This window comes from Artibeus jamaicensis, unplaced genomic scaffold (genome assembly GCF_021234435.1).
Source record: "Artibeus jamaicensis isolate MK-2021 breed Jamaican fruit bat unplaced genomic scaffold, CSHL_Jam_final contig_797, whole genome shotgun sequence".
Taxonomy (NCBI): Eukaryota; Metazoa; Chordata; class Mammalia; order Chiroptera; family Phyllostomidae; genus Artibeus; species Artibeus jamaicensis.
Window position 1 is genome coordinate 1,082,823 of NW_026521977.1, and position 15,638 is coordinate 1,098,460.

The 15,638-nt window shown below is 39.4% G+C and overlaps 1 protein-coding gene across 2 annotated transcripts in view; it reads right to left on the bottom strand.

Moving 5' to 3' along the window:
• Positions 1–15,638, bottom strand: part of DENND5A (DENN domain containing 5A) — an 88,526-nt gene that overhangs the window by 13,375 nt on the left and 59,513 nt on the right. For both annotated transcript variants that reach the window (XM_053673063.1, XM_037133802.2), the window contains 5 exons: positions 12,539–12,689; positions 11,855–11,948; positions 9,112–9,243; positions 6,002–6,154; positions 25–109 (listed from right to left, as the gene is read on the bottom strand). In XM_053673063.1, coding sequence (XP_053529038.1) covers positions 25–109; positions 6,002–6,154; positions 9,112–9,243; positions 11,855–11,948; positions 12,539–12,689 — 615 coding nt within the window. The remainder of the gene's footprint in view (positions 1–24; positions 110–6,001; positions 6,155–9,111; positions 9,244–11,854; positions 11,949–12,538; positions 12,690–15,638) is intronic.

Sequence of the window (15,638 nt, forward strand, 5' to 3'; positions counted from 1 at the left end):
CCAGTGCTGCAGAGGCCATCTTACCTGAGGTACTGAGGCTTCCCGATGTGAGTTTTCTCTGCCGGTTTTCCTGATAATGTAACAGGTGGGACCACAAGGCTGATTTTCCCTAGAACCAACACAAGGCAACAATACCTATCAGTTTTGATTTCAGAGGCCAAGACATTCAGTGAACAGAGTCAGAGATAATTTAAACATATAGATTCAGGTTTTTGCTAAAAAGTATCTGTACAGCAGGTCCTCAAATAACATTTTGTTCAAAGTTGTTTCATTGTAACATTGATGAGATGCCATAAATTAACTCGTTTACATCACTTGACTTATGATAAAATTGGTTTGTTCTGCATCATTTCACTTGAAGTCACAGAATCTATCAACATTAAGTGAGGACTTACTATAATATTCCTTATCTCAGTGTATACCTGGATGTAATGTATATACATTTGAGGGGGGACCCCCCCAAAAAAGAACTTATTTATTTTAAAAATTGTGTATTTAGCTCTGGCTGGTGTGGCTCACCAGCGGATTGAGTGCTGGCCTGAACACTGAAAGGCTGCCAGTTCAATTCCCCAGCGGGGCACAAGCCTGGGTTGCAGGTGGGGTTCCCAGGTGGGGGCGTGCAAGAAGCAGCTGATTGATGCTCCTCTCTCACACACATCTCTCTCCTCCTCTTTTTCTCTCCCTTCTCCTCTAAAAATCAGTAAGTAAAATCTTTAAAATTTTTTGTGTATTTATTCTTACGTGTTTAAACTTCAGTCACCTTCCAAGCTCTCTCCATGTGACGCCACACACCCATCGAGACAGTGTTTTCACTGCTCAAAACAGTTTTTGAACTCATCAATTCTGATGCCTTTTAGTGCTTCTGCTTTTTTGTTTCACCTCTTCCACATGGCAAAATGTTTCCCTTTGAGGGCTTTTTTCATCCTGGGAAAGCACTTGGGGTGAGATGAGATGAAGAGGGACGGTAGGTCACGCCATTTTTTATCAAAAACTGCTCAACACTCAGCGTGGTGTAGGCAGGTGCCCTCGAAAATCATCCATCATAAAAGGGGCAAATGCGCTGAATGAGGCTTCAAAAAAATTGACCGAAGTTCAGCAATGCCAACAATGCCAGCTGGTGCACTGAGACAAATGAGTTCCTAGAACACTCTCCTGAGGGTGGGGGGGTAGGAGGGGAGGGGGTGGAAAGCCTGTACTACAAGGGGCCTGCCCTCCAGAAGATATTTCCATTTTTTTCGGGGGAGACACCCCTCATATATCCCCTTACTAAAATCCCAGAGAAATATAAAGAAAAGAGAAATGGTCCCTGACTGGGAACAGGAAGGACATGATACAGAGAGATATGAAAGACTAATGACTAAGCAAGAAAAGAGCAAATAACCTCTCAATGGTTTGCTGGCTGAGGGTCAGCCTTGGGTAGAGCACAGTGACTTTTGCACAGAGGAATTGATAGCCAGTCTGCAAGATTCTATGGCAGCTAGTGAATTTCCTAAAATATTTAAAGGCATTCCTGCCCCAGCCAGTGTCCCTCAGTTGGTTGGACTACCGTCCCACACACCGAAAGGTGGTGGGTTCAATCCCTGTTGGGGTGTGTATGGGGGGCAACCAACTGATGTTTCTCTCCCTCTCCCTTCCCCTCTCTCTCAAAACAATAAACATTTTAATAAAATTTTTTATTAGTGCAGGCTTTGTAATTTATTTTTTATTCCCTTAGTGCAGGCTGGGAAGACCCAGTCATCGCTACGAGGAGGATTTACTACTGAAGGTACAGCTGAAGGAAGGCAGCTATGAACTGAGAGGCTGAGAGACAGCCAACGTAACAGAACCTTGGCATCTGCAGTTTAAACTACAGGGTGGGGCAAAAGTAGGCATACAGTTTTAAGTATACAAAACGGCTTATTCTTGTATTATTACTTACAAATTGTTGTATTATTTCCCATATGAGCACCCGTAAACCTCCTTTTGCCCCACCTGTATCTGAGTCATGCAGAGTCGTCATTTTGCCAGGGCACACATCTGAAGAGCATCTGCAAGCCTGATACAAGGCAGCAGTGCGCCTACGCAGTGAGTAAGCCCAGCCGGACACCGGCGACTGCTTCATCTCCTTGCAGTCACCCTTCAGGACACGGTGACTTCCGTGACCTGATAAAAACTTCATTTCAGATCCATGGTTAATGTCCCTATATACTTGATGTAATACAAAGGCAGGATAATGTTTGTTTTAGTAGTAAGCTTTAGTATAATTTCTTAAAGATTTTATTTCTGTTTTTCAAAGAAAAGGAGGGAGAAAAATGCACCCCAGCTGGCAACCAAACCCACAGCCCAGGCATGTGCCCCAATGGGGAATCGAACTGATGACGTTTTGCTCTGTAAAACGATGCCCAACCAACTGAGCCACACTGGTCTAGGGCTATAATTATTTTATAAATGACTTCAGTTCTGTATTTTATAAATAATGATAGAAGCTACCATGTCTTGCATCAGGTTTGCTATGAACTATGTTGAATGTTAAAAATACAGTATTTTAGTTAACATTCCCCAAATCCTGTAACATAGGTATCCCTATCCTCATTTTCTTTAGAAAAGAGCAAACTGGGTAGCAGAAGACTGTGAAAGACCACACAGCCAGCAAGGAGAGTGTGGGGACTCAAGCTGAAGTCTATCTGATGTCAGAACCACTGCTCCAAATACTGTTGTTACACAGACGGCTCCGGAAGAAACCATTTAGCTTCTGAAGTTACAGCTTCTAAAGAACGTTTAATGTCTGGGGTGAGTGTATGACTTTAAGGTCTCTCAAGAGTTTCCCTTGAGAATATCAAGGAACTGTTTTATTTCTATCTACCAACTTGATCTTTTTTTGGGTAGAAAAAAGATCAAGCATTTAAATGCAAGAAAACCCTCATCTATGGATCAGCAAGCTGCTGACACACACTTGCCGCATACTTGGATTTCCTACATTTAACCAGCTTAAAACAAAACCCAACAACTTCAATGGCAACTTTTAAAAAATACATTAGAACTAGAGAAGACCATTTTTTAAATTTATTGAAATACCAAATATTTGAAAAAAACAGATGTTCACCAAAATCAGACTTATAGTTCCTATATACTGTTACAGCTCCTATACATTAAGATGTTATGCCTATCAATCCAATATATGTAGAAAACAATACAAAACTTAAATAGCCACGCTCGTTGAGACAGTAATTCAACTTCTAGAAATCCATTCACCCATTCATTTAACAAAACCTTATGGGTAGGCTCCTAAAAGGGCAGGTCTTTCACTTAATCATCACTATGTTCCCAGCATCTAGGCAGACTTGGAAGGCAGCCTCCCTTAAAAGAACTGAGGGGATGTGATACAAACTAAGTACAGCTGGCCACCAGAGAGCTCTCCCATGACCAGATGCTGAAGAACCAAAGGCAAGAGCAACACCAGGTCACTGTGCCAGCAGGATGCGGGGCTCACGGTGATTATACCAGCCAAGGAGGGAGGGCAAGAGCAAGAGTGAGAGAACAGCAGCTGGGCTGAAGCTAGTAACAGGGCACTGGGGTCCTTCCAGGACAGGAGACATGGATGAGTCTTTCCCCTCTTTTGCAAAGGGACTGAGAGAGACTACAAGGTTCAATATAGTCTGTCCCATGCTGTGGGAATTCTCGTAGAGATGTCAATACAGATGTAAAGCCTTGGAGGACAGGTTTAGAACACATGATGATACGTTTATTTTCAAAATGCCTCACGATTTTCATGGCAAATATTAAAAAGTTCTGAGGGCATATGTTTTACCTAGAAGCTGAAAAAGCTTACTTAACCATGGTGCCAGGCTTGCTAAACTTTAAGGAAAATGATAAAACGATTATGTATATTCTATTTGTTTGTTATAGAGAAAAGGAAAGAAACAAATTCTTCACGTGGAACCTAGCATAATAATGGTGTCATGTGTTACATACTCACCACCACATGCCAGGTACTTATTTTTATCACATTTAATTATCATAACACCCTGCAAGGTAGGTTTTATTAACTCTGTACTATGGATAAGGAAGATGAGAGTCAAAAATCACAAATCACTTGAAGTCATTCAGTGGAGCTAAGATTCAAATTCAAGTCTTTCTGACTCCAAAGCTCATAGTGTTGCTACTTATACAACAGGACTCTCAAAATTTTAGGGATGTGATACACAATCTTTAACATAAATCTTTAATCACAGTGCTATTTATAATACTGAAAAATCAGAGATAAGCTAAAGGAGACCAATAATAAGGGGCTGATTCAAGTGTGACACATCTGTACAATAACACAGAACAGTAACCACGGGCATTTGCGGAGAACCTCCCAGACACCAGGCTCTCAGCTTAGTGCTTTACACAATGACCAAATCCCAGGAGAACCCTACAGAGGTGGGTACTGTCAAAACTCCAACACACAGAGGAGGAAACGGAAGCTTAGAAAAGCGAGGCACCTCACTCGGTTTCATAAAATGATTAAGTGGGAGTCAAGCCCAGGTTTATCTGTATAGTCTGAGCTCTTAAATATTTACTATCTATCACCTAAAAATTAGTTAAGGGCATAGAAAAAATGCTATGAGGTGAAAATAAAAAGCAAGTTATAAAACATTACTGGATATTTTTTTAAAAGTTTTACTGAGATATTTAATTCACATTACCATGAAATCCACACTTCAAAGTACATACTTTTCAGCACAAAAACACCCCTGTGTTTTAGTGTATTCACAGAGTTATGCAACCATCACCACTACCCAACTTTAGAACCTTTTCATCACCTCAAAAAGAAACCCCATACCCATCAGCAGTTACTCCCTAGTCCTCCCTCCTGCCCACCTCTGGCATTTTTTGTCTATTTTCTGTCTATGATTTTGCCTAAATGGGATCATATAATATGTGGTCTTTAGTGACTAGCTGCTTTCATTTAGTATGTTTTCAAAGTTCATCCATGTTGTACCACGTATCCATACTTTACTCCTTTTACTGAATAATATTCCATCATATGAATATACCACATTTAGTTTATCTATTCACTAGCTGATGGGCATCGGGGACGTTCCACTTTTGGCTTATTAAGAATAATGTTGCACCCTGGCTGGTGTGGCTCAGTGAACTGAGTGCCGCCTTGCAAACCAAAGGGTAGCTGGTTTGATTCCTAGTCAGGGCACTTGCCTGGGTTGTGGGCTAGGTCCCCAGTTGGGGGTGTACAAGAGGCAACCATACATTGATGTTTCTCTCTCTCTCTCTTGCCCTCTCTATAAAAATAAATAAATAAAAATCTTTTAAAAAATAAAAATTAAAAATATTTTTTAAAAAGAAAAATGTTGCTATAAACATTTATATACATGTTTTTATGTAGATGTATGTTTCCGCTTCTCTTGAATACATAGATAGAAGTGGACTTGCTGGGTCACAATGCTAAGTTTAACATTTCAAGGAACTGCCAGACTATTTTCCAAAGTGGCTGTACCACTTTACATTCCCACCAGCAGTGTATGAAGATTCTAATTTCTCCACGTCCTCTCTAACACTTGTCACTGTCTTTTTTATTTTAGCTATCTTAGTGGGTGTGAAAAGGTACCTCGTTGCGGTTCTGTTGGATTTTCAAATGTACACCTGTATCTGGGCATCTGTGTAGATAAAAACATTTTGAAGGACACACACGGTAGACTGTCTCCAAACCATGAGGATGAAACTCCAGAAGGGCAGAGGCCTTGGTCTGTTTTGTTCACTAAGGTACCTCAAGTGCCTGGCACACTACGGGACCTCCGTAAATATCTGCTGGATACTGAAACACATTTTTGAATTTGTCCAAAATATAACTCCTTTGATCAGGTTTCAAGTTCTTTTCAAATTTAAAAATGCATAAGAGTAAAAGTGGTCTGTGTATACTGTGCACCATTCTTCAAAGTACCAGCTGGAAGAGGATGGGAAAGCTAGAACGTGAAAACAGGAACACAGTCTGCACAGCAGAAGGACGCCAGGCAGTCAGTACCTGTTTTACTTGCAGCCCGTGACTCCAGATCCTTTCCAAGAGGTCACAAAGGCTGGCAATCAAGGTGTTTTCTTCCACTCCTGTGATGTTGACCTCCCCGTGCCCTAGCTCCACAGCCTCTCGGCCCATCTTCTCCACCAGCATTCTCTTGGTCTACAAGGAATCAGTCGTAGGGTTAGATAACCACAGTGAACAGGACCACATGCAACTGCACAGGGTTGCGGCCACCTGCACAGCACGTCTGTTGGGCTGGGACGGACAAGATGAGTGAGACGAGATACACAGAGTGTATTTATTCTCCATCATCTAGGTCAGGTTATAATGAAATGCATTCTTTAAAAGTTTGGTCAAGAAGATACAAACATAGCAATCACTGTAAGACCCTGAACAAGTGATTTCATCACTCCGGATTCAATTTTTGCATTTACAAGATAAAAAGAGTTGAACAAAACCATTTAGTAATGCTCACTCTGACATTCTCTGATTCTCGCTGTTTAGCTAACCTTATTAAACAAACCTTCAAGCATTTAATCCCTAGAAATAAATCTGAAGTCCCTATCAAGGGGTTAAAAATATTGTGGAGTAATAACTTACTTTTAGGTAAAGAATTTTTAAGTGCTTATTGTAAAACAAAACAAAAAATATGTATTATATAATGATCGTCTCAGCTTTCAATGTCATCTCCCAGGTACTATATTATGCACTGCATTATCTCATTTAAGCTTCCAAATGCTTCCAAGAATTATTATTGTTGCCATATAATTGATAAGGAAATAGTCATTTAACTGATAAGAAAAAGTAACTTCCCAAAATCACATAGCAAAGAAGTAGCACTTCTGACCTTTGAACCTAAATCTGTCTGAATATTGAGCCCAAGTATTTAAGTAAGATTTAATCATATTATAAATTTGTGACATATAAAAATTTAAAGAGCAGGGGGAAAAATCACCAACCCTACTTTCAGAAGCTACAACTCTTAACACTTTTGACATCCTTCTTTCCAGTGTTACTATTCTTAAACTTTTTATTGTGAAATGTATCTCATATACATGTGTATGTGTATAGGTATACATACATACACACACACACATACACACATTGTGTATTATAACCATCACCCAGGTTAAGAAATAAAATACTGTTCAGTATTTTATTTGAAACACCCTACATGCCCCTTGTAATCACCTTCCCACTCTAAAAGCAGTCAGTATCCTGACAAGGAAATAGTTATCTCCTATATTTACATTCTTAAACAATGTAGTTCAGTTTTGCCAGGATGTCTTCTTTTCTGATTTGCTTTAAAAACTCATCTTTATATTTGTTTAATTCACCTACATTCATGGATACGACTGTTGTCCATTTCCATCACTGTACTGCACTCCATCACATGAATGTACCATAATCTACTTACCAAATCTCCTACTGATTGGTACTGGGTTATTTCCAGTTTAAAGCTATTGTAAAGAATGCTGCTATAAACTTACTGCACGTATCTCCTGCGTCATGCTACAAAGGTTTGTCTAGGGAATACACCTATAAGAAAGATACTAAATAGTGCTATGCTGTTTTCCAAAGTGGTCAGAGCAACCTACACAACCAATAGTATGAGAGTCCTGTTGCTCCACATGCTGGCCGACACTTGGCAGTGTTAAACTGCTTACCATGTTCCTTCAGTTCTAAGATGTATTATTTTTTGCTTATTAACATCTCTGAAATTGGAATGTAGTTCACAGTCACTGACTGTTGACTGACCAGGCAACACAAGTAAGAACATTGTCATTGACTGGGTGTGCATCTCAAAACCTGAGAATGAATGCCAGCAGCTTGGAAAGCAAATCGCAGAGACAACAGAAAAGTCCTCTTTCAAGAAAGGCAGCATCACCAATGTTCTTGATAGCAGAAATGAGTGGAAAATCACAGATATTGATGGCTCAGAGTGAACCAATAGAAGCTTTTTGTTGAAACACCTGAATTCAAAATATCAGTACTGGGCCTGGCTGGTGTGGCTCAGCTGATTGAGTGCCGGCCTTTGAACCAAAAGGTCCCTGGTTCACCAGGGCACACGCTGGCCTGGCCCACAATAGATGTTTCTCTTGCACACTGATGTTTCCCTCTCTTTCTCCCTCACTTCCTCCCTCTCTAAAATAAAAAAATAAATAAAATCTTTAAAAAATATATCAGTACTAATATATCAATCCATCTTGTAACTAACAATTTCCTCTGCAAGAGAAAGTATATTTGATTTCATCCTATAAATGAGTACCACTCACTATCTGAAACTGCAGGAAAATCTTTTTTCTCATTGATAAATAAACAGGATAAAATAGATATAAAGTTAGTTGAATTGTCCTAAAAAGTAGGGCATACTGACTTGGTTGAAACACTACATTTTTATTAGAAAAGAAGTTACACATTCATAACTAAAACATTAAAAATTAAGAATGACTATATTTTTGCCCTAGCTGGTGTAGCTTTGTGGATTGAGTGCAGGCTGCGAACCAAAGGATCACAAGTTCGATTCCTAGTCAGGGCACACGCCTAGGTTGCAGGCCAGGTCCCTAGTTGGGGGTATGCGAGAGGCAACCATCAATGATGTTTCTCTCCCTCTCTTTCTCCATCCTCTGCCCTCTCTCTAAAAATAAATAAATAAATACTTTACAAAAATTCCCAGCCCTTACACCAAAAGAAATTTCGGGTGGATTAACACAATAAGCTTAACACTTTGACCTAGCACATATTTGTTTCTAGACGTATGAAATCACTGCTATCAAATTAATATAGAGGCAAAAACATTTCTATGTATGTAAGACTAATCTGCTGAAAACAATTCAACTACAACCATTTCAAGAAATGTTAAATGTCTAAAATTAAAAACTACATCTCTCAGTTTTAAATACATATCAAGTTTATGTCAGAGTATGCTTGCTTTTGATTAATGGTTTGCTTTATTTAAAAAATATATACCTAATTCCAAGTTAACAGGATCTTAAAATTAATATATCTCATATTAACAATATTTTTAAAACCAAGAAGAACAGTCAGGGCCAAGCCTCGGTGTCACCTCGGCTCCCAAAGGAAACAGCACTCGTACAGAGGCGTCCACCGCTCACCTTGTTGCGACACTCCTTCAGCAGGCCCTCTACAAACTTCCAGTTGGTTTGGGCAATCACTGACGGGGAGAGGTTGGACAGTTTGGGCTGGCGGATGGTGCTGCCCATATTCCTGGCTTCCTGGATGTACTTCTACAGTAAAAAACAAGTCAAAGACTCTATCCATGCACACAAACTCTAGGCAACCAGTACTGATGGGTGCCTGAAGAGGGCACTATCACCCAGCACTTTCTTACCGCCTCTTTCCTAGGCTCAGATCAAGTTGGGACAGAAAGTTTAACATGCAACTCTGTATAAAAGGGAAAAACTGAGAAAGTATGATGAATTCTGTTTTCTCTGATATAGAGCAGTCCATAAGGACTATAGTTACCTTTGCTTCAATGACACAAGAGGTAAAAACAAAACATGGCTACGGCATGTGTAGTTTGGCATGCAAACCCACCCAATCTCAAAGCACTACTGAAATAATCATTTTACCCACTAAGCTGGGAGGAATTTAACTCCTCTGCCCATATCAAAGATATCTTTGTCACCATAAAGTATAACCTTGCTCTAAACACCAACTGTATTTTCTGCTTTTCTACAGTGTTCTGGTGATCCTCCATATGCTGTTTGTTTTAATACAGAATGCACTATAAATGGAGTGAGCTGCACACTGACAGACATCCTCTCAAGTATCCCAGATTCACAAGCAACATTTTTATCCCAGACTTCCTTCCTCCCCCATACTTATTATTCCAGTAGCACAATTCTGTCTGGCCCCTCAATCTGCCCCTACTACTAACCCCCAAGGTTAGGCTTCAATTACTATCACCTGGACTACTGCTACCTGCCTCCTAACTTGCCTCCTACCTGGCTGCTTCTAGTACCTCCTTCCTCCAAATATTCTGCCCAGTCCCATCACACAACAACCATCAAGCTTTGATCTTGCATTTCCCCTACTTAAAATTCTCTTCTTTGTCTCTAACAATCTTATCAGACTCCAAGGCTTAAATAAGTATTCTGACTCCACCAAAAAGTCTTGTTTGATGATTACCCCAGGTAAAACTAACCTCTGCTTTCTCTAATCAGTGACCAAACACTGGCTCGCCTCTCATATGGCCCTTCAAAAAGACTACTAAAGTTATTTGTGCTCCTGACTTTACTCCCTTAATAAACTGGTATTCCCTGAGGACAAGGCTACCTCCTCGCCCATCTTTATATTTCAAAGTGCTTACTACAATGATTTTGACCAAGCTTATGTGCTCAATGAACACTGCTGGAAGAAGTGACATGGAGGTGAAGTGGAAGACCCAGGGGAGACTTTTAAAATTAACACCACCCTGATTGTTGTGGCTCAGTGGGTTGGGTGCTGGCCTGCAAACTGAAAGGTCCGATCCTGGTCAGGGTACATGCCTGGGTTGCAAGCCACGGTCCCCTGTAGGGGATGTGTAAGAGGCAACCAATTGTCCTTTCTCACACAGATGTTTCTCTTCCTCTTTTTCTCCCTCCCTTCCCCTCTCTCTAAAAATTATATAAAATCTTTTTTTAAAAAACTTTTTTTAAAAAAAAGTAACACCAACACCCAACACCCCTTACAGCATACTCACAAAACTCTTAAGCATAACTTATACTATAAATCAGTAGTTACAAATTTATAACCATGCCTTGCAATTTTAATTTATCCCTTTAAAACATAGCAAAGGCAAAATATGTTACTCTCCCATTCACTGAGGTGCCAGACACATATGAAAACAATAGGCTTTACAGGATTTTATAAGTATATAATGCAATTTGCAGGGTACTTTCTTAAAGAGAAGTTCCTGACATAGGTTTTTTAAGGTTAAACTCCAGTTTTCACAACTTCTCTGCAACTGAGTAAGGCCAGTCTCCAACTTGAGGTTTAAAATTGGAAGCTTCACTGGGAACAAGTTACAGTAAAGCTGAGAAACTCAGCTTACAAGCAATGAGGACTCAGGGGGCTGATTCAGGAATCCTCAGTCCCCAGGCACCTGATAACATTCCTCTCCTTTGCTCCTCTAAGAAAAAAATTCAAGAATGCCTGTTTTAAATTAATATACACAAAACATAGGGAAAATGTACCCTTTTCCCCAGGTTCGGATATTAACAGCATTAACCCAAGCTCAGCTTTTCTTCCTTCTAACTCTAACAGAATTACTTCTTTCCTACCATACCACACACAAAAGAAGACACAAAATTTAAAAGAATTTCTCTCATTTCAGATCTTGTTCTGTGAGGTTCCTGTCACACTCCCCAGGAAGTGCGGGGAGCACTGAAAAGACAGAGAAAAGCACTGACATCACTTCTGAGTGGGCCTGCAAATAGGGCCTAGCTCATGGAGAGGACCTACATGGCTGTCAGGTGCAAAACATCATACATCCTAGATTGTCATAACCTAGGCCCAGTATCAGGCTTCGGGAACTCTCTATTCTTAACCCTTCTCTATGGGAAGAGACGTCTGAATGTGGAATGGAGGCGACCCCAACAGTCTGGGCAGATAACCGCCGCTATAATTAGTAACTTCCCTATAATAAATCCTGTTACAAGCTACGAGGGTGCCTGCTTGGTATTTTTTGGTCTCAAAGCACTTTCTTGGTTCGGTGGTCACTGTACCTCCGCTCCATATTCAAATGAAGTCACTGCTAAGACACTTGGATCAGACCAGAGGCCAAGGAAATAGGAAAGAGAATGAGCATGTATCATGAAAATAGGCCCATTCTTTGTCATTCTCGAGGTGACTTACCTCTCTCTGGTCATTGTCTAAACGAAGGTGTTCTGTGTGCTGCTTCTGCCGATCTTTCCGCCTCCACTGGGCAGGGGCATTCCTTTTTGTCCACCTGAAAAAAATCAAAACAGGCAATCAATGACATCCCAGTAGGTCAACCACAGGAGAAAACCTGAACGTCTAGGGACCAATGCGGGGCATGGAAAAGCACCAAGGAGTCACTAGAGGTAGCTCAGAGACCTTAAGGAAGGATAGCTTAAAGATCAATAACTGGGTGAGAGAGATACCCTCCCCAGGGAACACAGACATATCTCTCTTCAAACATCTTCAAAAAGTTCACATGTAGATTTGGAACTATACTCAACCAACTCTGTCTGGGCTTTGTGACATGCATCTCCAAAAATAACTGAAGAATAGCAATCCAGCTAAGTCATCTACTTTCAGTTCAGACTCCTATTATTGAAGACAAAATGCTAGCTAGATGTTGTATGGGATTCAATCATAAGATAATTTCAACCCATCTGCAGCCTGCCTCTTTGCAGGTCCTGAGCATGTGGAGCTACCCCAATGTGCACAGTGGAGACAGGAGCTGATAAAACTCTGTCACCCATTTTCTTGTTCAAAACAGTGAAGACTGGATAGTTTGTTTGCTTTATGGAATTCAGAGGGAGCTGGATCAGGGAATCCCTGGGGTTAACTCACTTGTTGCTGGCTGGCCCAATGGAAAGCACATCAGACTGCAGCTTTGGGAAGAAGCCTGGCTCATACTTCCCTTGTCCAATCTTCATGTCGAGTAAATGGGGATGAACTGCAGTATGGTCAATTTTTGCCAGACGCAGCTCAATTGCCTTCTCTGGATCAGAAAAAATAAAGTAAAAAAAGTTTTTTTAAAGATTTTATTTATTTATCTTTAGAGGGGAAGGAAAGGAGAGAGGGAGAGAAACATCAATGTATGGTTGCCTTTCATGCATCCCCTGCTGGGAACTGGCCTGCAGGGAACCTGCCTGCAACCCCAGTATGTGCCCTGACTGGGAATCGAACCCCAATTGTCTGGTTCACAGGCCCGTGCTTAATCCACTGAGCTACACCTGCCAGGGCTTAGTAATATATTTTTAAAAATATACTACAATCTGGCCATATAATAAGTCTCAATAAATATAATTTGAATCATACAAAGTACATCCTCTGACCACAATAATCAATAATATCTTAAAACTAACATACTTCTAAATAACCCAAGCATCAAAAAAAAAAATCAAAAGGGAAGAACTAAATACAAAAACACATATTTAAGGATGTGTAGTAACATCACTGACACTACTTTAAAGGAAGTTTATGGCACTAAATGCCTACCTTAGAAAAGAAAAAAGATCTCAAATTAATGAGCTTGGCCTCCACTTTAGGAAACTAGAAAAAATGAGCAATTTAAAAGTACAAGAAATAATAAAGGCCAGAGTGAAATCAATGAAATAAATAGACAAAATTAATAAATCCCAAAACTGGTTCTTTCAGCAAATCAGTAAAACTAATACACTTCTAGTCAGACTAATCAGAATAAAAAGGAAAAGACACAAATTACCAATGTCAGGAATGACAGAAGTAACACTGCTACAGATTTGACAGACATTAATACAGGATACATTACACATAACTTAACAAAAACTTTCATAACAGGTGAAATAGACAAATTCCTCAAAAAATGCAAACTGCCAAAGTTCACTCAAGAAGAAATAGCTAATATGAATAGCTCTTTTTTAAATTAAATCTGTAGTTTAAAATCTCCCCCCCCCAGCAAAAAAACCAACCCTCCGTGCCCAGATGTTTTCAGTGATAAATTCTGCCAAACATCTGAAAGGAAATAGTATCACTTACACATACTCTTCCAGGAAACCCAAGAGGAGAGAATACTTCCCAAATTATTTATTTTAATGAATAATGGGTTCTTATTCATTACTGTGATGCCAAATCAGGCAAGATATTATATAAAAACTATGAAACAATATTCCCCATGAACATAGATGCAAAAATTCTAAACAAAATTTTAGTAAACAGAATTCAGTAACATACAAAAAAGACAATATATCATGATCAAATGGAGTTTTTCTCAAGAATGCAAGACTTAGTAATTCACCATATTAACAAACTAAAACTAAAAACCACACAATTACCCCAATAGATGCAGGAGAAGCATTTGATCAAATACAACATCCACTTCTGATAAAAACTTTCAGTAAACCACTAGCAGAGGCAAACATCCGTGGAAAACCTACAACTAACATCACAGTTAATGGTGAATGCTTTCCCCCTAAAATCAGGAACAAGACCAGGATGTCTGCTCTCACCACTTCTATCTGACACTGCAGTAAAGCCAGTGCAAAGGGCAAGAAATAAAGGCACCCAGACTGGAAAAAAAAACGTTAAACTATCATTATTCCCAGGCAATATGATTATCTATGTAGAAGATCTGATATAATTACAAAAAGCTATTAAAATTAAGTTTAGTGTGATTGTGTGACACAGATCAATCACAAAACCCTATTAATTCCTATATATTAGTAATAAACAATCAATTTTAATTTTAAATACTACTTATAATAGCAAAAATACTAAATACTTAGGGATAAATATGACAAAAATATGCAAAACTTGTATACTAAAAAATACTTTTACAAGACTGCTGAGAAAAATTAAAGAAGACTTAAATAAATAAAGAGACATGCCATGTTCATGGATCAGAACACTTGATGTTAAGATGTCAAATCTCCCTAAATTGATGTACAGATTCAAGGTAATTCCAATCAAAATCTCAAGATGGTGTTTATAGAAATTAATAAGCTAGTTCTAAATATCTATGAAATACAAAGGGCCTAGAACAACCAAAATAACTTTGAAAAAGAATTAAGTTGCTGGTCTGGCTCAGTAGATTGAGTGCCAGCCTACCAACCAAAGGGTTGCTGGTTTGATTCCCAGTCAGGACACATGCCTGGGTTGCAGACCAGGTCAGGTACCCCAGTCAGAGGCACACAAGAAGCAACCGCACATTGATTTTTCTCTCCCTCTCTTTCTCCCTCCCTTCCCCCTCTGTCTATAATAAATAAATAAAATCTTTAAAGAAAGAATAAAGCTAAAGGACTAATATTCCCTGACTTTGGGATTTAATATAAAGCTAGAGTAATTAAGCAATGGTGTAAATGTAGATTAATAGATTAATGAAGCAGACAGAGAACCCAGAAATAGATTTATACATAACCTATATATGGCTTATACTTTGACAAAGGGTAGTAAGGCAATTCACTACAGGTATGGGGAGCATTTGAGGGTTATCAGCTAGAAGGGGGAGAAATGGGAAAATGGTACAGGGATCAAGAAATCCCTTAACCAAGAAAATACCTAGAAAAAATGCTTGCTTGGCATGTTTATTTATTCAGTAAACATTTGTTGAATACTTAGCATATGTTAAGCATGTAGTAGGTATTCATAATGTTTGGGAAACGAATGAACAATATAGACAAAACAGTTACAAGGACATTGAACATTTCACAAAGAAGCAAACATACTACCTAATCTGAAACCTCAAACTAAGACCATTCTCCAGCTACACTGATCTACACAGGGCTTCTGTGAACAAAGAGGTCTTTTCAGTCCCACACGTAGCAAACCACTTTTAGCACCTGTATGTGCTAAGCACAATACTAAAAGTTGGGAGGTAAGAAAATAAATATAGTCTCTGCCCTTCGATTGCTCCCATGTAATGACAGCTCAAAAGGACAGGTATTACAAAGGAAAGGTAAGAACCAAGCAA